The 21481-nt window shown below is 40.1% G+C and overlaps 1 protein-coding gene across 1 annotated transcript in view; it reads right to left on the bottom strand.

The window, feature by feature from the left end:
* Positions 1-13555: 13555 nt before the first annotated feature.
* The window catches only part of LOC132820630 (neural cell adhesion molecule 2-like), a 581438-nt gene continuing 573512 nt past the window's right edge, over positions 13556-21481 (bottom strand). Inside the window, exons 17-18 of the mRNA XM_060832832.1 lie at positions 20500-20616; positions 13556-13667 (exon numbers count right to left, since the gene is read on the bottom strand). Of these exons, the coding sequence (XP_060688815.1) occupies positions 13556-13667; positions 20500-20616 (229 nt within the window). The remainder of the gene's footprint in view (positions 13668-20499; positions 20617-21481) is intronic.

The following is a 21481-nucleotide window of genomic DNA, read 5'->3' as shown; positions in this document are numbered from 1 at the left end:
AGGTCATAGGAAGGTAAAGAGAATGATCAGATTAGATTCCTTACAGCGTGGAAACAGGCCCAACAAGTCACACTGACCCTCCGAAGAGTAACCCACCCAGACCCATTTCCCTATCCTATATTTACCCCTGAATAATGCAGCTAACCCTGTGGACAACTTAGCATGGCCAATTCACCTGACCTGCACATTTTTGGATTGTGGAAGGAAACCGGAGAACCCAGAGGAAATCCGTGCAGACACAGGGAGAATGTGCAAACTCCACACAGTCAGTCACCCAAGGTGGTATTTGAACCTGGGTCCCTGGCGTTGTGAGGCAGCAGTGCTAGCCATTGAGTTACCATGCCACCCCATCATCATAATGGTTGGCCTTTATTTCAAAGAAAATGTAGTATAAAATAGGGAGTATAAAAAATGCTAAAGCCACACAAGTCAGTAGTTAGACCACACCAACAATACTGCAAACAGTTTTGGTCTCTTTATCTCTCTCCCTGCCTGTAACATTTGCTACTAGAAAACCTCCCAAGAGCACCCTGCTGATAGAATCAAGTCTTTACTTAACCAAAGCAAATCCCTTACAATGTAAATCTCATATTTAGATTTCTGTTTAACTCATTTTCAAACAGTAATAAAATGTTGTCAACTACATGATAATTATTTAAACCAATGAGTAAGAAAATGAACACTCTAATCCAAGAATTAGCTTAAAATATACTTAAGATAAACACACATATTTTCAATTATCCCTACATTGTGGAAATAGGCCATTCGATCCATCAAGTCCACACCAACCTTCCGAGCAGCAACCCACTCCCTGACCCGTTCCCTGTCATCCTGCATTTCACAGAGCCAACCCATCTAACCTGCACATCCCTTAACAGGATGGACAATTTAGCATGGCAAACCTACCTAACCTGCACATCTGGAAGGAAACTGGAGCATGTGTTCTCTCTATTCTTTCACATACTGATGAGACCATCACTTACTGCCCATCCCTAATTCCCTTGAACTGAGTGACTTGCTAGGCCAACTCAGAGAGCAGTTGCTCTGGCTCTGGAGTCACATGTAAAGCGGACTGTGTAAGGCTGGCAGGTTTCCTTCCCAGAAGGACATTGATGAACCAGAAGCTGCTTTAAGCTACCAAAGGCAGTTTCCCAGTTACCAGCCCAAAGACAAGCTCGATAATGCACATTTAGTAAGTGAATTCAAATTTGACCAGCTGCTGTAGTGGGATTTGAATGCATGCCCACACAGCAATGGCCTGACTTTCCTGAATTACTAGCCCAGTGACATTATCCTAATACCTTACTGTTTAAACTCACTGGTGAGGGAAATGGAAAACAGAGGCTGGTTTTTGGCTGGCATCTTATGAGCAGTGTATTAATTAGTTGTGACATTTGGTTGCAAGACACTTGCATTTCTACTTATTTCATATAATTAGGAAGAAAAGTTAACCTTTTACTTTTAGAACACATGCAGGATATACTGCATTCATGGCATTTAATTAGAAAGGACACAGGATATGCACATCTGCAGCCTGTACACCAACCAGTCACAGGTTCCTTTGATACATGTACAACAGCATTTTTGAGTATAAACATAATTGGAAATCCAATCCAACAAAATAAACCTTGTATAAATGTCATTTGAATTATGGCCAGAGCAGTGCGCATAGATATTCACAAATTTAGTTTAACTATCGTAATGTGGAAACTCTCTCCTCAAAGCCAAGGTAAAACTATGAGCGCTGGTATGTAAGAGATTTATATATTGGGTTTATTCTGAATTTTCAGACAAGACATACTCAAACCAAAGGCAAAACAACCGAGAGCTAAAAATTTCTATTTTTTAGAGATACAAAAGATAGAAATTTCTTAAAGGAGAAATCGACCACAACATTGATGTTATTCCTTTTCTAATCATTCCCCTTTGACCCACACCAGTGAAGCCATTCCTTTCATGTGACCCGAATCATAACTAACATGGTTGTTTCAATATTGCTGCCATTATGGCAGAATGGTCAAAGAGGCATGCCATATTTTAGTTGAAAATACTATTCTCGACAGTGAATTTGTTACAGACCATAGCTCCATCTTTGCATTCACTACCCATTAACTTCCTACTTCCTTACAGCAGAAAACAAGGCCTTTCCAGCCATTATGTTTGTAGCAACTCATTAATGGGTTTGTTATTTTCCACACCTTCCATTCTGCAGTCACTCCGAGGGAGATTCTCATTTATCTGTGGCCTACAGGTCCCAATTGTTCCTAAAAGCTGCCCAAATTCAGTCATTATACTGTACATGAAGAAAGCTTCTTCCACTCCAACAGAAAAGAGAAAGGCTGAGGTAAAGGGGGAAAAAAAAGAGATGTTAAAGGATTGATGTGTTAAAGTCTGTCACTTTTGAGAATATCCTGATAGGTAGGAAGAGTATTGTGCAGTCTTATACATTCTAAGGTTCTGATTGGTATTGACATGTATCAGCATAGGGGGCTAAGTCAAGTACAAAGATTCAAAGAATGGTACATCACTAAAGAGCTAATCCTTCAAGCGCACAACTTCCATCACCTATAATGAACAGGTGCAAGTGAACACATGACCTGCAGTTTCCCATCCAAGTCCTGACTTGGAAATACACCACCGTTCCTTACTGTGGCTGGGTGCAAATCCTGAAACTTCGTCAGTAACAGCAGTGTGGCTCCAACCCAAACAATTCAAGAAGGTGGCTCACCATCACCACCACCACCTTTAGGACAATTAGGGATGGAGAATAAATGCTAACCTAGCCAGCAAAGTCACATCCCATGTATGAATACAGAAAGCATTAACACTACCTCCCCTCCACTGATTCTTCCCTGAAATCTACTTTCCTTAATGCATTCTAGGGATGTGTGATGATAAAATGGATGCTTCTGATGCAGTGTCAGTGCGTTGGGCAGGACGTATCTGAGAGTTTGTCCTGGAATAGGGCCCCCAAAGTTTTGTTTTTTGCCTTGTCTGTATTCTTAATAGTGAGGAGAAAGAACGAAACCTGAATGAAGCGGTGAATAAAGTGAGCAACTAGTGTTATGACTGAAGACCTCCTAATGCAAAAAGGTAGAGATGCCAGTTCACTGTCAGTTGCGTGTAGTTATATATAATAATGAGACAGCCATGTTGAATTCCATTTTCGGTGGTATGGAATGATCCTTCAGGATAATGACTCAGAACCACAGGCATAATTTACTGAAACTCGTACTTGTTTTTATCTGTAACTCTTTCAATCACATTTTCAACTTGCAACATTGTGAAAGGAATAACTGCATTGATGAGTTTCTTGGAAAATCCGTTCTCTGAAGGTCTGGAAGACCCTTACTGATGAAAACCATCCAAAAACTATCAACCAAACCATAAAGCAATAGACAGCAAATAATACAGAAGGATACAGTTACAAAATAAAATCAAGTGAAACTTTACATCTTTATAGCAGACTTGTATTTTTTTACAGAGTTCTTTACAGTAAAACTTAAAAATCAAACTATTTCAGAAATAAAACACAAATGCAAAAGAAACAAAATATTGATAAGTTGAATATCATAGTTGAGATGTTTATCATTACCTGACCACATGTACACAAATGAAGTCTGACATAAAGGCTACTGAAGAAGGATTGCAAGCTTCTTACAAAATGGCTGCCAGAAGCAATTGAGCCAGCAATTAAAATGGTGGATAAAGCAACTGTGAGGGAAAAAGAAAACAATGTTTTTGTTTGCAGAGCAGGAATGAGATGCGTATCAAACATTTCACTAAGAATGCTCCTTGAACACTGCACTGGGCAAGAGTTACATGTGTTTTCCTCCCTACCACACACCCCATCCCCCAAACACCATCCCCAGACAGGACCCCATCCAAAGCAGACAGGTTCAAATCTTTCAAGTCAGTACTTAAAGTGGAAAGGGGAGAAATGGAATCTGGTGAACTGGCTTTGACCCTGCAAGTCATAAAACCGTGGAATTCTACAGCAGAAGAGAGGCTCCTTTCACTAATCAGGCCAAGGCTGGCCATCACTGGCCTTTTGGAAAAAAAAACCCTCTCCCACTCCTCTGCTTCTTCCTGATAACCTTGCACGTTTTCTGCCGCATGCAGGTATCTATCCAATTTCCTTATTTTTAAAATTTTGTATGAATCTGCTCCTAGCACACTTTCAGACAGTGCACTTTAGATCATAATGACCTGTTCCTCTGTACTAGTAAAATTCTCCTCATCATTGTTCTGGCTGGTTTGCCAAGGATCTTATCAGGTCATTGTAACTGTTTGGTGCCTGCTGAAGCCACATTATATGAGATAAAGAGGAGGATATGCCAATGTCACCTGGACACTCATACATAAATGGGCTTTGCCCATGGTTTCAAGTTGCCAGGGCTCCATATCTCAAGATGGGTCAGAGAATGGATTGCGTATCCATGGAAACAAATGAGTAGCTCTTCTCCTTTTTAGCTAAATCTGTTATGTACTCACTGAAGAAATTGTTAATGGAGTGTTGAGGGATTAAATGGTATTTTTTGAACGGTTTCCCTGGACCTGATGCCCCACATTAAGTGTCAATATTAATTTTTTACAAGGCTGTTTGGATGCACCAATCCAAGAGTGGGAAACTGGGCCTTTACAACAAGGATCTTACTAAGAGAAGAGTCCTCAATCTCTGTCTTATTCTGTCTGCCATGGGATGTTTGAAGCAATGGAGAATCTGCACGAAGCTAACCTCACCCTCATTCCCAACTTTCCACGGCAATTGAAGTGGAATGTAGAGGGAAAAACGTGGCATATTTCAGTAGGGAAATTCCAATGTCAACTGTCATTGAGCTGTGTTGCTGTTGAGGGAGTGCTGCACTGGTAGAGATGCTGCTTTTCAGGTGAGATATAAAACCCAGCTTTTTGATGGATGTAAATAATCCCATGGACCTTCTTTAAAGAAAAGATTAGACTTCTATGCCTTGACAAACAGCACCAAAAAAACTGCCTGGTTATGATTGCATTGCTGTTTATGGGACATTTTGCAATGCAGCAAGTATAAGAAGTATCTAATTGGCAGTAATTAATTGGCATCACCAGAAAGGTACGATACATTCCTCCTTCTTTAAGGCATTCACCATTCTTCTCTATTCATTTCTGAGGTTAAAGAGAGTGGTAGCCAAGCTATTCCACGGTTTAGTTAGTGGCATAGTGGTAATGTTACTGCAGTAGCAATCTAGTGACCCAGGCTAATGCTTTGTGGATGTGTGTTCAAATCCCATCAAAGTAGTTGTCAGAATTTAAAATCAATTAATATGTTAGAAATTAGTCTTGGTAATAGTAGTCATGAAATGATTGTTGTAAAGTCCTATTTGGTGTCCGTTGAGAAAATGAAATCTGTCATCCTTAATCTGATACGACCTGTGTGTGACTCCAGACCTGCAACAATGGCTCAGAATTGCTCTCTGGAATGGCCTATAAGATGTTCAATTTTAGGACAACTGGGGATGGGCAATACATACACATCATGCTAGTATGCCCACATCATGCTAGTATGCCCACATCACTTGGTGTGGTGGTTCAGTGCTTAGCACTGCTGGTTCACAGCAACAGGGACCCAGGTTCAATTCCAGCCTTGGGCAACTGTCTTTGTGGAGTTTTTATATTCTCCCCATGTCTATTTGGGTTTCCTCCAGGTGCTCCGGTTTCCTCCCACAGTCCCAAAACGTGCAGGTTAGGTGAATTGGCTAAGCTAAATTGCCTATAGTGTTCAGAGAAGTGTAGGTTAGGTGCATTAGTCAGAAGTAAATGTTGAGTAATAGGATAGAGAAATGGGTCCGGATGGGATACTCTTTGGAGGCTTGGTGTGGATTTGTTGGGCCAAATGGCCTGTTTCCATACTGTAGAGATTCTATGAATAACTACATCTGAAGAAAAATCAAAATGTTGCTCAATGGTGAGAGCAGATTTAGGATAATTTCTCTGGCTCTACATTTTTCTCTCAAAGGGTTAACCATGTAAATTCTGCCTCGGGTTTATGACTCATGTTTACCACAGATGGAGCAGTGATGATGAGACACAGCGTAGGTGTGAACTTGGTTCCTGCAATTTGATGAGGTTGTTGGCAAAAAACTAGCAGATGGTTCAGTTCATATTTGTAAACAACAGCATAGTACCTGATGCATTGCTGGGATTGATATTTTAAGATGTATGTATTCCACAGTCGACCTCATTGGGATAAAGCCCTGAGGCACAGCATTGTGCAATAAATCAGGAGAAATTTGGATGAGTCATGAGAGTGGAGAGCGTGGAATGAAAATCATTGACAAAAGAAAATTTGTAGAATTCCGAAACTGCAGGAAGAGACTATTCAGCCTGTCAAGTCTGTACCAACCATCCCATTATTACCTAGACTAATACATCTAGCCTACATATTCCCGGACACTTAAAATAGCGTGGCCAGTCTATCCAACCTGTACATTTAAGATTATGGAGGGAAACTGGAGCACCAAGCATAAACCCCCTTCAGATACAGGGAAAATGTAAAAACTCCACATGGATCATCACACAGAGCTGGAATCAAACCCAGGCCCTGGCACTGATGAGGGGTAGCAGTGCTAACCACTGAGCCACAATGCTGCTCACAGCCTGTGTGTTCCCTTTCCCTATTATTCACACTTCTGGAAGGTTCAATATTAGCCAAACAGTTCAGATATTGGACAGTTGATACAAAGATAGACATTAATTTCCAAGCTCACGGGAGAAGGGAATAAAGTAACAACAGATTTTTTTTAAAAACTGAGAGAGGGTAAGGGTGTGGAAATGAAAAGTCTGAAAATAATTGCAATATTACAAATTAGAAATGTGGCAAAAGGTCTAATTAAAGATTAGGATTAAACATGATTGAGTACATAGATACAGCCTCATCAGACCAACTCTCCTTCACCCCACTATATTAATGTAACCTTTTGTGAATGTACTGCCTAAATTAAATCTTGGGTTGGAACACATGGTGGCACCATACAACAGTTGAGTTTAAGTTTACCTGTATGTATTCACATATACAATACCCCTGAGCTCAGCTAAATGCCAAGGTCAAGGAATGTTGAGTGGAGCTCATGCACATTTTGTGCAGAAAAGAGAGAGAATCCTGAATGGAATGGAATTAGAATTGTCAACGTGCTTAGCATTAGGTGATTTGTTATTGTCATGTTCTTCCCAGTAAAACAAACAAATAACATACAAAATGGTGTTGGAAATCCGAAGGGGGAGCTTCAGATTTCTCAAATGAGAGTTCCTAAGAAAATGCACTGAAGTAACTCTTGTCTGTTGACGAAAAATCAGATAATGTAAACAGGATGTCAATCATTCATAAATATTTCACAGAGGAATAAAAGCTCTAGAGGTATATTGCTGTTCCTGTTATGATACACAATATTTCTCATAGTTGATATAAGGTGCACTGTTAAGTCTTCTCATTAATAGGTACTTTGCTCATTGGTAATGATGCTAAGTTCCAACTATTTACAACATATCTTGTTAAGCAGTTGCACCATGTGATATTAAGTGCCAGTTAATTTAGGGAGGAGACTGTTTCCAACGTGGTTAATGATTCAGAATCCAGGGCAGTCCTAACTAACGGTCACCAGCTATCTCACTCATGCAGGCCTTAACACTGATGTAAGGGTCCAACTGAACAACTCTTCACCCTGCTACCTACATAGGTTCAGTTTGCAGAAATCCTTTGATAATGGGTGAGGATGAGAAACCACAAGTGACTATTTACTGCACAGAATTTTACTTACCAGCTTCCCTTGCAGTTGAAATTAAAAACTATAAATTGAATGGAGGAGAACTTGAACCAAAAAACATCCAGATTGACATAATCTCTATCAGCTCACCTGCTGAAGTTCAACCTTCTGAGGCTCGAGACCTTCAGCGAATAGAAATTCCTCAGAGGTTTGTGTTATAATGAAGTATTAGAATATAACCGCAATATCTAGATGTTTAAAATTATAGTTCATACCAAAAGTGTTTAACACAAACAGTTTTTTTTATTTCAGAGCAAAAAATATATACTTACAACCATGGATGGAAAATAAGGGGATCAAGCATTACGGGGAAAAGACAAGAGAATGGGGTTGAGAACATATCAGACATAATTGAATGGTGAAGCAGATGTGATGGCCTGAATGGCCTAATTCTGTTCCTATATATTATAGTGTTAATGTCTTCTACATCTGGGAAATAATTAATGAGGGACATAACAACACAGGAACAGGAGGAGGCCATTACTAGGACTAAACAGTCATCAAATCCTCTGGACACATTGATCTGTCATTTAGACTTTAAGATTGGTAACTGTTATGATAATTACTGCAGTGGTTTTAAGCTTCTAGAATTTCCTGGAGTGTGGGACAGTTTTCAAATTGTAAGGTAATGAATGTAATCTTCCTGTGAAGAAAAGGGGGTGGGGGGAATAAACAATGAATTATAGATTAGTGTGTCTAAAATGCTGGAAATGTAGTGCTGGAATTTATTATTCAAAAAGTAGGAAAGGGTCAATTGTAAAATCACAACATCATTCAGAGTCAACATGGTTTTATTAAAATGTTAATCATGTTAACATACCTGTTAAGAATTTCATGAGGTTGTAACCAGCCAGATAGACAAGGGAAAACCAGTAAATGTAACCTATTTAGATTTTCACTTCATAAGATACCATCTAAGAATTAGTTATACAAATGAGGGCTCATGGGTTTGGGTAATATATTAGTATGGATTGAGAATTCATTAATGGACAGGGTTCAGACTAAGAATAGATTGTCTTTTCTTTTGGTTGTAACTAATATGTTGCCATTAGGGCCAGTTTTTGAGAATTGACAAATAACAATCTGCATCAATGCCTCATAAAGAGAATTCAGTGCAATGTATCTCAATATACATGGCTACCCTTGTATATGAGACACAAAAAGGTAACATGCAATACACCTAGAAATTGTGAAAGCCATCAGATGTTGACCCTTATTACAAAAGGGATTGGCATATAAGAGAAAGCAAGATCCACCATGTTTATGTCAGCCTTTGGTGAGACCACCGCTGTGCCCTGTTTTGATCTCCTTACTTTGAGGGAGTACAACAAAGTTTCAATTCAGACTAATTCCTGAAATAGAGGACTGTTCTATGAAGAGATATTAGGTACTCTAGGAGTTTGAAAAAGGAGGCAGTGAAATCAGAGAAATACACACAATTTTTAAAGGGAGTTTAAATCTCTAGATCACATTCTCACAGTAAAGGACACTTAAAACTGAGATGAGGGGAAATTTATGTTACCCTTTATATGAAGCACAGTGTGAGGCTCACATTCACTTTTATATCCTCTTAATTCCTCTCCTGAAAGTCCTGATTTTCTTCCAGAGATGCACTCTGATATGCTGCACTCACAGTAATTTTGTTTACTTCAAGTGGGGCGGTGGTGACATAGAGTTCTTTTCAATGGACTAATAATCAAAATTATATTCTGGGTTCAAGTCCCACTGCAGCAGATAGTGAAACCAAAATCTGATAAGAATCTGGGATAATGAAAATCTAGCCTCATGTTGACTACATAACCAATAATTGCTGCAAAAAAAAAACACCGATCTAGTTCCCTAAGGCCCTGTAGGGAGGGAAATTTCCCAAATTTACCAGATCTTATCTATATGAGACTCCAGACTCTCAGCAATATGATTGTCTTTTAACTACCTTTGGACACTTGACCATGACCTTCCTAGTGACACCCACATACATGAACAGGATAAGAAGAGAATAATTCTACACTGTGTCAACCTGAATTAGTGTACACTAGCCATTCAGGATGGCATTGCTGAGCTTTGGCCAAGGGTCACACAAAGTTCAATCTGAAATTATTGAAGAGTGAATAAGGCATTACCCCAGACTTCAACATCCCCAACCATAGCAATCAACTTCCTCCTGAGCTCAGAGGACACATTTCTAACCTGCTTCAGTGGGTAAGATCAGCTCAATTCGCACAAGCCAGGAAATGAAAATGGGACCTCCCTGTATATCTCAGAACTGTTACAGTACAGTAGGTGGCTATTCAGCCCATCATGCCTGCACAGGTTCTGTTACCTTGTGTCAATCTCCTGCATTTCTCCCATATTCTTGTGAAGAAGTACTGTCCAAAAAAGATCTAATGACCTCAATTGATCCTGCCTCCATGACATTTCACACCATGGCTACTCGCTAAGTGAAAAAGATTTTTCTCAGGCCACCCTCGAGTTGTTTGCACATCACTTTAAATCTATCCACTTTTGTCCTTGTTTCTTTTACAATCAGAAATGGCTTTTCCCTATTTACTCTGTTCAACCCCCTCGTTAGTGAACTAGATGGAGATTTTTTTCCAAGGATCCAGTTATTTCATGATAACTATTACAGATGTTACCTTTTTGTTCCAGCTTCAACTAATGAACCGAAGTTGAATTAAGGAACTGTCTCTGGATAATGAGATAATCCATCTGGATTATTAATTAAGTCGCACAACCATTATGTAGCTGTACCATTATTACAAATCACTTAACATTATTTGGCTGAGGAAAGTTATTGTAGATGGAGGAAGAGAGCTTCTTCAAGGAAGGCATCCTTGCAAGAGGATTCGCAGTAGGTTAAAATCTTCGAGGAGAAAGTGAGGTCTGCAGATGCTGGAGATCAGAGCTGAAAATGTGTTGCTGGAAAAGCGCGGCAGGTCAGGCAGCATCCAAGGAACAGGAAATTCGACGTTTCGGGCATAAGCCCTTCATCCTGAAACATCGAATTTCCTGTTCCTTGGATGCTGCCTGACCTGCCGTGCTTTTCCAGCAACACATTTTCAGCTGAGGATAGTTATTACCTATTTATAGCCCAGCCCCAATTACTCTTGAGAACAATTAAGAGACAACCATGTCATGTGATTCTGGAGTCCTAGACAGACCAAGCAGGACTTGTTCCCTAACGGACATTTGTGAGCCAGATATATTTTTAGAGCAATCAATGATTGTTTCATGGCTACTATTACCAAGACTAGTTAATACCACTGGTTCCTAGACAACTACCTATCACTTTCAGATGCAAATTAACAGCCTACCCAGCGTCAGCTGCCCCTTGCAAAAGAAAATTCTAAATTCCATCACCCTTTAGTGTCGAAATTATCACGAATGTGCTGTTACAATGTTATATATTCTGTGAAGAAAGCTAGTTTGCCTTTAAAATAGGAAAATAGGACACAGGCATCTTACAAAATGGCTCCTAAAAGTCACAAAACTACGCTTAATGATTTGGCTACTATTAAGTCCAAACTAATTATCTCAAGAACAACTCACAAGAGACGTTTTGTAAGTCAGTGGACATTTCAAAGTGTGAACAGAAACTCCTTGATAAGAGTTTCCCTTGTGGTGTGAATAGCTCTTCCTAGCTTACCAAACCTTGACAAAAATAACTATCAAAGTGAATGGCTGAGATAGTTAAAAAGTGAATTTAGCCTCACTAAAAGACAAATCCATACCTAACTTGGAAGTATAATTTGACAGTTTGAGACACTTTAAGTATTGGAATGGAGTTAAGTCTGGCTGTGAGCAACCATTTTGAGCAGAGACCATAAGAGAAACATCAGAATGTTAGTGATTGTTTCTTAACACAAGAAGGTATGCTGCACTAAGCTGCATCGAGAGCCACAATCTGTGATGCCATTCAAGTGAATCAATTGAGCCTTCACTCACTCCCAGGACCATCTCTGCTCTGTCCACCTTTGGGAGCAGCCTCCAACTATTGGCTACAGAAATAATTGCAGTGGCTGGATTCTGACTTCAAGGTTGAAAGCCCTTCACTTTGGAAAGAAGGCCTTCAAGCAAGTAAGGTCTGCAATAAAAGTAAAGACCAACCTTTTCTCACAGGGTTGTGAGACAAAGCAGGTGAGGAGGTACGGGGATTTGTGGGGAAATGGGGTACGCAACTGGACCGTGCTTTCAAAGTTGTTTCTTTTTGCTATTTTGGCAAATGGTTATCTCCCGTGCTGTAAGATTCAATTCATTGAGCAGTTCTGAAAGAACTGCCCTAGGACAAAACTAAGCATTTCAGGTTAAGTAAATGATGGAAGCAATAATTTGAAGATTAGGTTGACACACCAGACATGTGGTAAAGTGCCTTTCATTTAGTGTTAAACTGTGGAACTCCATCCAATCAAACAATGTACAGCTTTCTCAGATGAACACTATAGCCATTGCTTTCCTGCATTGAAAATCATTGCCTTCTAGATGTAAATCTCTATTTTCTTTTTAAAAATCCTCCCTTCTGCCAGAAAGAAAAGTTAACAGGAAACTTAGCGTGAAATAGAATTTTGTTTGGCTGTGCCTCTGTGCAAAAAACCCTTGCCATTTTTTCATCAGTGACAAATTCTTTACCTTGTGTCATGCTACAAGGTCATCTGGAATGATGAACTGTCATTAACTGGAGAAGTAAACAGAAAACTCCATGAATCTTAGGAAAATCTGCTTATCTTGACTCTGTCCTCTGAAGAATTTGATTTTTATTGCACAAAGCAGGGGCCAGAGTGAACTGTGCGTGTTGGCACCCAGGACTCATAAAACATGGACAATTGCTGGAAGTATTGACAGTCGGAAACATGGGAGACACCAAACAAGTTAATGCAGTGACTGTGTTTTCAGTCTCAATCATACCCTATTTTAGTTATGACAATGGTAATCTCTGTGTGGGTCCTTTGCATGGGCTATGAGCAGCAAGCCATCTCGGTTTTCCAATATGTAGTAATGAAAGTTCATTTTACAGATGGGAACTGAATGTCCATGTTGATTTGCACTTGCGTGGATATCAAAGTAAGTTATTACCATATTGGCATTCTCACACCAAAAAGGAAGATGCTCAAACAGAAATACATTAGCTCCATTAAATATGTTAAAACTTTATGGAGACTAGTAGTGGGAATTAGTTTCAGGAGGACGAAAATGTCAAGGAGCAAACGAAAGATATTTAAAATCTAAACAAATGTTCCTGGTATTACCCATCTCAAAACTTGTACATCTCAAATTGCTTAAAACCTACAATTTATCCACAGTCATTTCCCTCTTCGTTGCAGTCCACTGAAAACAGAAAGAGTTGCACAAGGGAGAAAGTTGCATTCTCCAGAACAGATAAAACGTCATGATACACCAACTGGGCAACAACAGCTTGAATTTTTTTTCCTGCTGTATATATAATATAATATATGTATAGAGAGAGAGAGCAATATAAAGATTGTTCCTAACTTTTACTTCACAATATCATTTACATGTTACACTTTTCCATTTTCTGAACGGCAAAAGGGAAAAAAAAATTAAGACAGAAATTGTTTTTTCAAAAATCCTTCCAGAAAAATGAGGACAAATTTCGATTTCTTGTATTACTGATAATGCAACTTATGAAAGTTTCCAAAGCCATTCTAATGCCTCAGCCTCACAAATATGTATTTCTCTTCCCTACAAATATTGGTTGCAAGGGTATCTGTAGTTAGGACGTCTCTTTGACAGAGTTCTTCCCATTATGCTTTGCTGCTGTCTTCTTTCGGTTGGATGACGTCATTGGGCACTGCCTCCTCTATGTTTTCTGGACTCAACACTTCCTTTGCATTGCCTTCCTTTAATGGTAGCTTTCTGTAAATGATTGAACAAACTGTGAGGAAATAATCACATTACATGTGAAATTATATTGAGTCATTAATCTCTAGTGTTGACCAGTTCATGCTTTCACAGGGACGAAACTTACATTCAAGACATACCTCTTTGTATCCAAAGTACTTCATAGCAAAAAAATTATATTAAATACCATCACCGATCTGTTGTCAAGAGGTTTATGAAATCATGAGGGGCATGGTTAGGATAAATAGACAAAGTACTTTCCTGGAGTGGGGGAGTCCAGAATTAGAGGGCAAAGGTTGAGGGTGAGAGGTGAAAGATATAAAAGGGACCTAAAAGGCAACTTTTTTCATGCCGAAGGTGGTGCATGTATGGAATGAGTTGCCAGAGGAAGTGGTGGAGGCTAGAACATAGAACATAGAACAATACAGTGCAGAATAGGCCCTTCGGCTCTCGATGTTGCGCCAACCTGTGAACTATTCTCAGCTCATTCCTCAACACTATCCCATCATCATCCATGTGCTTATTTAAGGATTGTTTCAATCTCCCTAATGTGGCTGAGTTGACTATATTAGCAGGGAGGGCATTCCATGTCCTTACCAATCTCTGCGTAAAGAACCTGCCTCTGACATCTGTCTTAAACCTATCGCTCCTCAAATTGTAGTTATGCCCCCTCGTACAAGCTGATGTCATCATCCTAGGAAAAAAGACTTTCTCTGTCTACCCTATCTAATCCTCTGATCATCTTGTATGTCTCTATCAAATCCTCACTTAGCCTTCTTCTTTCCAATGAGAACACACCCAAGTCTCTGAGCCTTTCCTCATAAGACTTTCCGTCCAGACCAGGCAACATCCTGGTAAATCTCCTCTGCATCTTTTCCAATGCTTCCGCATCCTTTCCGAAATATGGGGACCAGAACTGTACACAATATTCCAAGTGTGGCTGCACTAGCATTTTGTTTGGTTGCAGCATGATATTGTGGCTCCAGAACTCAATCCCTCTACAAATGAAACCTAACACACCGTATGCTTTATTAACAGCACTATCAACCTGGGTGGCAACTTTCAGGGATCTATGCACATGGACTCTAAGATCCTTCTGTATATCCACACTATCAAGAATCTTTCCATTGACCAGTATTATGCCTTCCTGTTATTCTTCCCAAAGTGCATCACCTCACATTTAGCTGCATTGAACTCCATTTGCCACCTCTCCGCCAAATTCTGCAGTTTATCCAAGTCCCCCGCAACCTGTAACATTCTTCCAAACTGTCCACTACTCCACCGACTTTAGTGTCGTCTGCAAATTTACTGATTCATCCACCTATGCCTGCGTCAAAATCATTTATAAAAATGACAAACAGCAGTGGTCCCAAAACAGATTCTTGTGGTACACCATTAGTACTGGACTCCAGGCTGAATATTTTCCATCAACCACCACACGCTGTCTTCTTTCAGAAATCCACTTTCTAATCCAAACTGCTAAATCACCCTCAATTCTATGTGTCTGCATTTTCTCCAACAGCCTACCATGTGGAACCTTATCAAAGGCTTTACTGAAGTCCATGTATACCACATCAACTGCCTTACCCTCATCTACATGCTTGGTCACCTTCTCAAAAAACTCAATGAAGTTTGTGAGACACGACCTACCCTTGACGAAACCATGTTGACTATCTGAAATCAAATTGTTGCTTGCTAGATGATTATAAATCTTATCTCTTATAATCCTTTCCAAAACCTTTCCTACAACAGAAGTAAGGCTCACTGGTCTATAATTACCTGGGTCATCTCTACTGCCCTTCTTGAACAAGGGCACAACATTTGCAATCCTCCAGTCCATTGATACTAAACCTGTGGACAATAACGACTCAAATATCAAAGCCAAAGTCTCTGCTATCTTCTCCCTAGCTTCCCAGAGAATCTTCGGATAAATCCCATCTGGTCCAGGTCACTTGTCTACTTTCACTCCTTCTAGAATTGATAACACCTGCTTGTAACTAACCTCAATCCTTTCTAGTCTAATATCTCGTACCTCATTCTTCTCCTCTACAATATTCTCCTTTTTCTGAGTGAAAACCAATGAGAAATGTTCCTTTAGCACCTCTCCGATCTCCACAGGGTCCACACTCAACTTCACACTTCTGTCTTTGACAGGCCTTATTCCTTCCCTAATCATCCTTTTTTTTCTCACATACCTATAGAAAGCTTTAGGGTTCTCCTTTATTCTATTGGCTAAAGTCTGCTCATGTCCTCTTTTTGCTCTTCTTAACTCTGTCTTTAAATCCTTCCTCGCTGATCTGTAATTCTCCATCGCCTCATCTGTACCATCTTGCCTCATCATAAGCATCCTTTGCCTTCGTAACAAGAGATGCAATTTCTGTTGTAAACCATGGTTCCCTTACCTTATCACTTCCTCCCTGCCTAACAGGGACATACCTATCAAGGACACATAATATCTGGGCCTTAAACCAGCTCCACATTTCCATTGTCTGCATCCCCTTTGTTTTGCTACCCCATTCTATGCATCCTAATTCTTGCCTAATCACATTATAATTGCCCTTGCCCCATCGATAACTCTTGACCTGTGGCCTGTACGTGTCCTTTTCCATCACTAAACTAAATGTAACTGAATTATGGTCACTCTCTCCAAAGTGCCCACCTACAACTAAATCAAACACCTGGTCTGGTTCATTACCAAGTACCAGATCCAGTGTGGCCTCCCCTCTTGTTGGCCCTTCAACATACTGTGTCAGGAAACCCTCCTGTACACATTGGACAAAAACTGATCCATCCGACGGACTAGAGTTATAGCATTTTAAGTCAATGTTGGGGAAGTTAAAGTACCCCATAATGACCACCCTGTTCTTTTCACTCCTACCCAGAATAATTTTGCTAATCCTCTCTTCCACCTCCCTAGAACTCTGCAGAGGCCTATAAAAAACTCCAAACAGTGGAGTCTCCTCTCCTGTTTCTAACCTCAGCCCCACACTACCTCTGTAGACGAGTCCTCATCAAAAGTTCTCTCAGCCACCATTATACTATTCTTGACTAACAAGGCCACTCAAGCACAACTGCAACATCTAAAAAGCATCTGGATGAGAATATGAATAGGAAGAGTTTGGAGGGATCTGGGCCAAGTGCTGGCAAATGGGACTAGATTAGATTGGGATATCTGGTTGGCATAGACGATTTGGAACAAAGGGTCTGTTTCTGTGCTGTACTTTTCCATGACTCTAAAGAAGAGCCAAGTGGAATGAGGGTGATATTTGGGAAAGGGGAAAATGTCCACCACCAAAGCTGTTGGAACTCCCCCTTAAAAAATCTCCAGAACCCCAAGGGACCTGAGCCCTTCCTTGGCACTGGGAAGCCCATTGCCAAGGCTCCTAACTCAGCTGAGGAAACAGACTTTCAGGGTCCCCCTCACTCAAGTGGAGCTCCCAACCACCAGGACTGCTGGCTCGATCAAGTCTGCTGATCTCTATTGTCAGCAGCTCCATTAGGAGCACTGTGAATCCCCAGAAAAGGGATTTCATGGGGATGGTGGAAAGGGGATTGCTGGTGAGAGGTCTACAATGGGATAGGTGGAGATTGGTCATGGGAAGGGTCTGAGGGATGGCTGTGAGTGGGACGCTTCCTTCCTGACATTACTCCACATAGTGAGCATAAGAGATAGGATAATATTCTAAGTGACCATTAATTAATGGGTGTGAAGATGGCAAATTTTCCCACCTTGATATTAATCCGTAATGTCTTTCTTATTGAAGCATCCTTCAACTCCCTGCTGTATCTTGGTAGGAAGGTAATAGGCAGTATTCCTAGTCTGAAAGATGGATCTACTCCAAAGGCATTTCCATGTGCCATATCCAAAAATGATTTACATTCAGGAATTGAAAATTCAGCATCGAAATCTGATGATCATATCAAATTAGCTTTGCCTAGTCGCAAGACTGGTTTCTCTAATACTCTAATACATAGGGATTCATGACTAAATGTGCTGAGATTCCTAAGTTATTGATTTTCCATATACTGTACACTCAGCCGTAGGACCCTCACTATTGTGATCCTGGAGATCACAGATTGATAAGAATCAAATGTTAAAGACTCAAAGTGTACACATAAGCTTACTGCTCGTGTTCCAGAGTTTAAGCCAACCCAAGAACCAAGTTGACTCAGATAGTTGCATATTTATCTCTGAGTCAGAAAGCTATGGTCTTACTGAAGCACATAATTAAAGTTCTTACTGGAAAGTGTAAGCCCAATATTGTTGGAGATGTCTTTTTTTGGATACTGTGACTATTCAAATGGAAGTAAAAGGCATTTTTGAGCTCTTTGAAGAGGAGTGTAGAGATTTCTTCACCTCATCATTGACGCCTCAAATGTTCTGAATCAGTGGGCTGTGGGCTCTGCCTACTCCAGAGATAATGCTGCTGTCAGAAATGTCTTAAAGATAAACATGCAAACTGGAAGCAGGAGTAGACCACTCAGCCCCTCAAGCATGTTCCGCACTTCAATAAGTTCATGGCCAATCTAATTACTCCACATTTTTGGCTCCCCATGATAATCTTTCATCTCCTTGCTTATCAACAATCTACCCCTGCCTTAAAAATATTCAAAGTCTCTGCTTGCTGTGTTTCCCATATCACTGTAGGGATTGTACTTTAGAAGGACTTCATTGTCTGTAAGGCCATTTGGTATGACCTGATATCATGAAGGATGTCATATGAATGTAAATTCTTTCTTTAATAACCTTTAATGTCGACATTGGGATCAATCTGGAGATCTACATTCCCACTTCAAAATAGTAAAACAAATCAGATTACAGTATGCCGGCTAAAAGCACTGACAAATCCATAAGGATTTCAAATCTCAGGTAAGTTGGACAGCACAGTGAACCCATATTTGCACTTTATTTACTGCCATTTTCCATCTCTCCCCATCCTTTTATCTCCCTTTGTCTTGTGCTCTGGGAACCCTCACAAACTGTTCCACTTAGTCCTCCTCTGCCTCTGCCAACAGGATAAAACACACAATTTTTCAGCCAAATTCAGTTCTGAAGAAGAGTCATATTGGATTCAGAACATTAATTGCCTTTCCCTCTCCACAGATGCTGCCAGGTCTGCTGAGCTTCTCCAGCAACTTCTGTTTTTATTTAACTTGAATGGCATGCTTGGTACCTCTACCTGTGCGATAGAGGTGGAAAAGTGGCATTGGTTAATCTGCCAGTTCTGGCAGATCTGATAAGAGAATCTGATTTGTGAAATTTCGGCCAGAATCATGCCCCTATTTCATACTGGCATATTGTCTGTCAAGGATGTCAGAGAAGTAGCTAGGGATTTTACCATTTTGTTTTTCTTATTCCTGCCAATCTCAATCACTTCTTGAGATTTCAGCCACCAAGGCCACCAACTTTGAAATAGCATGTGTTCATTGTCACGAGGAAACTCCAATGTGTGTGACATGTAACAGGGACAATGAGAAGGATGTAAAACTGGATTTCCACTTGCCAGTAGCAACTGTGGTGCAAAGGCAAAACTGTGGATCATGAAGCTTTTTGGGATGCGTTGAGGGCCAGAGTTAATATTTGATTTCCGGCATCGCTTCCACCTTCCAATCCAATTAACAGAACGCAAACTGCTCCATCATTTGGCAATTTGACCGGCAGTTGGCAATCTCGATCAGAGGGAAGGAATCGGGATGACCAGTAATGGGATGTTTGTCATCCATAGCCCACATTTATAGCAGGTGACTGTCAGTGGAAGCATCAGACAGGAAGCAAACAGATGTATTTGGAATGTTATTTGCATGAACCAGATGTTGGCAATTGTCCCAGTCCAGCCACTTCACACAGTCACGCCAATCCTTTTAATTATTTTATATTTTGGCCACTTTTCTCTGCACATTGGTGCCAGTCAGACATAAGACAGATGGCAAACATTGGCAGCCAGGCTTCTACACACATTCAGCAAGGAGAGATGGGTTAGAACTGAACAGAGGCTTTCCAAATTCTTATTCTAAATACTTTATTCGCAAACTTGCACTCCTTCCTCCCTTAAACCCAAAGTCTCTGAAGGAGACATTGTCCTGATTGTTCATTTGCCCTCCAATTTTTAGATTATGAACATAACAAGCTTTGAAATGCGTGATCTTTGTGGGTAAGTCATTAATTAAGCAGAAGTTCAGGTATGTGCCCAGCTAATATTAACTTTACCAGGCAGCAGGAAAGATGATGAGACAGCAGTGGACACCGAGAATTTCTCTAGCACCAGTAGGGAAGTGAGAGGCTCCAGGAAGTATTATCCTTCTCAGGATCCCAAATGGCCCAAGAGGAATCAGTAAGAATCTGCTCAATACACTGCAGAACAGGATGATCTAGATTGCAAAGGGTCACCAGATGTCAAGATTCCTGTAGACAAGTCCTAGACATGGCAGTATTATGCATCTCTGACAGTCAGTGCTCAGTATTTCAGACCAGTATCGCTGTGTGTTGAGTAACCAATGCCCAGTGTCAAAGCATGATGATTAACAATACTCAACATCATTGTGTCAGATCATCAATACCCAGTGTAATTGCATTTCAGGTCAAAACTACTGTGTGTTAAATCATCAATGCCCAATATCATTGTGTGTTAGGTCATTCTTTTTCCAGTAACATTGTGTGTTGGGGCATCAAAGTGCCAAATTGAAGAAACACTGTGTCAGACAATTAATATCCATTTTTACTATTATTGGTTTTATCATTGTTCAGTCTTAGAGCATCAGGGTTCTCAGTGGTGCAACATATGGTGGTCAACATCTTACATTCTCATGCTGCTCCCAATGCTGAACGAATGAAGGAAGGGGTACTTACTCAGGCTCTGTGAGTGGTGTGGTTTCATTTGGTTCATTCGCTGAGCTCCCATCATGGTTTGTGATTGGTTCATCTTCTGTCCTCATCTCCACTATGGGCTCTTTTGAACCATCCTTCCTAAAAAAGTAAAATTACAATTAGCCAGTGCCTGACCTTTAAGGAGTGGCATCTTTTGTGCAAAGAACCTATATTTTTCAACTTGAAATGGTATAAATCTTATTGGTGTTATTTTCATAATACTAAGTGCTGATGCATCATCATCTTTAAAGATTGGGAAAAAAGTGAGGCTCTGTTCTAATAATGCAACAACTGAAGTGTGACTTCTTGGAAATCTGTAAGATTTTGTCCTGACTTGATCAGGTAGATGTAGAGGTGATGTTGTTGGTAATAGTGGAGACCAAACTAGGAGCTGAAAGCATAAATTGGTTACATATAAATCCAATAAAGCATTCAGGAAAAACCTCTTTATCCAGAGAATGAGTGTGTTGGGGAAGCTATTATTTCATGAGTAGATTGGATGAGTAGTGTAGATGAACTTCAGAGGGAACTAGATGAATGCAAGAAAGAAATGGAAAGATGTGCTGATGTGGTTTCATGAGGAAGGACAGTATGGTGTTGGTGTATAGCATAAATACTGGAATAAATCATTTGTCTGAATTTCCTATTTTTATTGTGTCCACTTTATATAATTCTGTACAAGGAAGAAAGCTTTGCCAAATACTTTCTTTCATATAGACACTGCACGTTTAACAAATATAACACATGAAAAAAATCAGGATATTTGTATTCCTCAAATGTCAAAAACTCAGATTACAAGTGACAATCAGCATACTTTGGAGAATTTTATTGTTAGGAAGTGGAGTCTCTGAGAGCTTTGTTGACTCTATTGTCAATATCTATGATTGTTGTATTTTTTTATGGACATATTTACTCAGTTTTATTTATCTTTCCTTCTGTGGAACTTCGACTGACCAGATTGAGA

This window comes from Hemiscyllium ocellatum, chromosome 12 (assembly GCF_020745735.1).
Source record: "Hemiscyllium ocellatum isolate sHemOce1 chromosome 12, sHemOce1.pat.X.cur, whole genome shotgun sequence".
Lineage (NCBI taxonomy): Eukaryota > Metazoa > Chordata > Chondrichthyes > Orectolobiformes > Hemiscylliidae > Hemiscyllium > Hemiscyllium ocellatum.
Note: the sequence above shows the minus strand (reverse complement) of the source record. Positions and strands in the feature narration are given on the sequence as shown.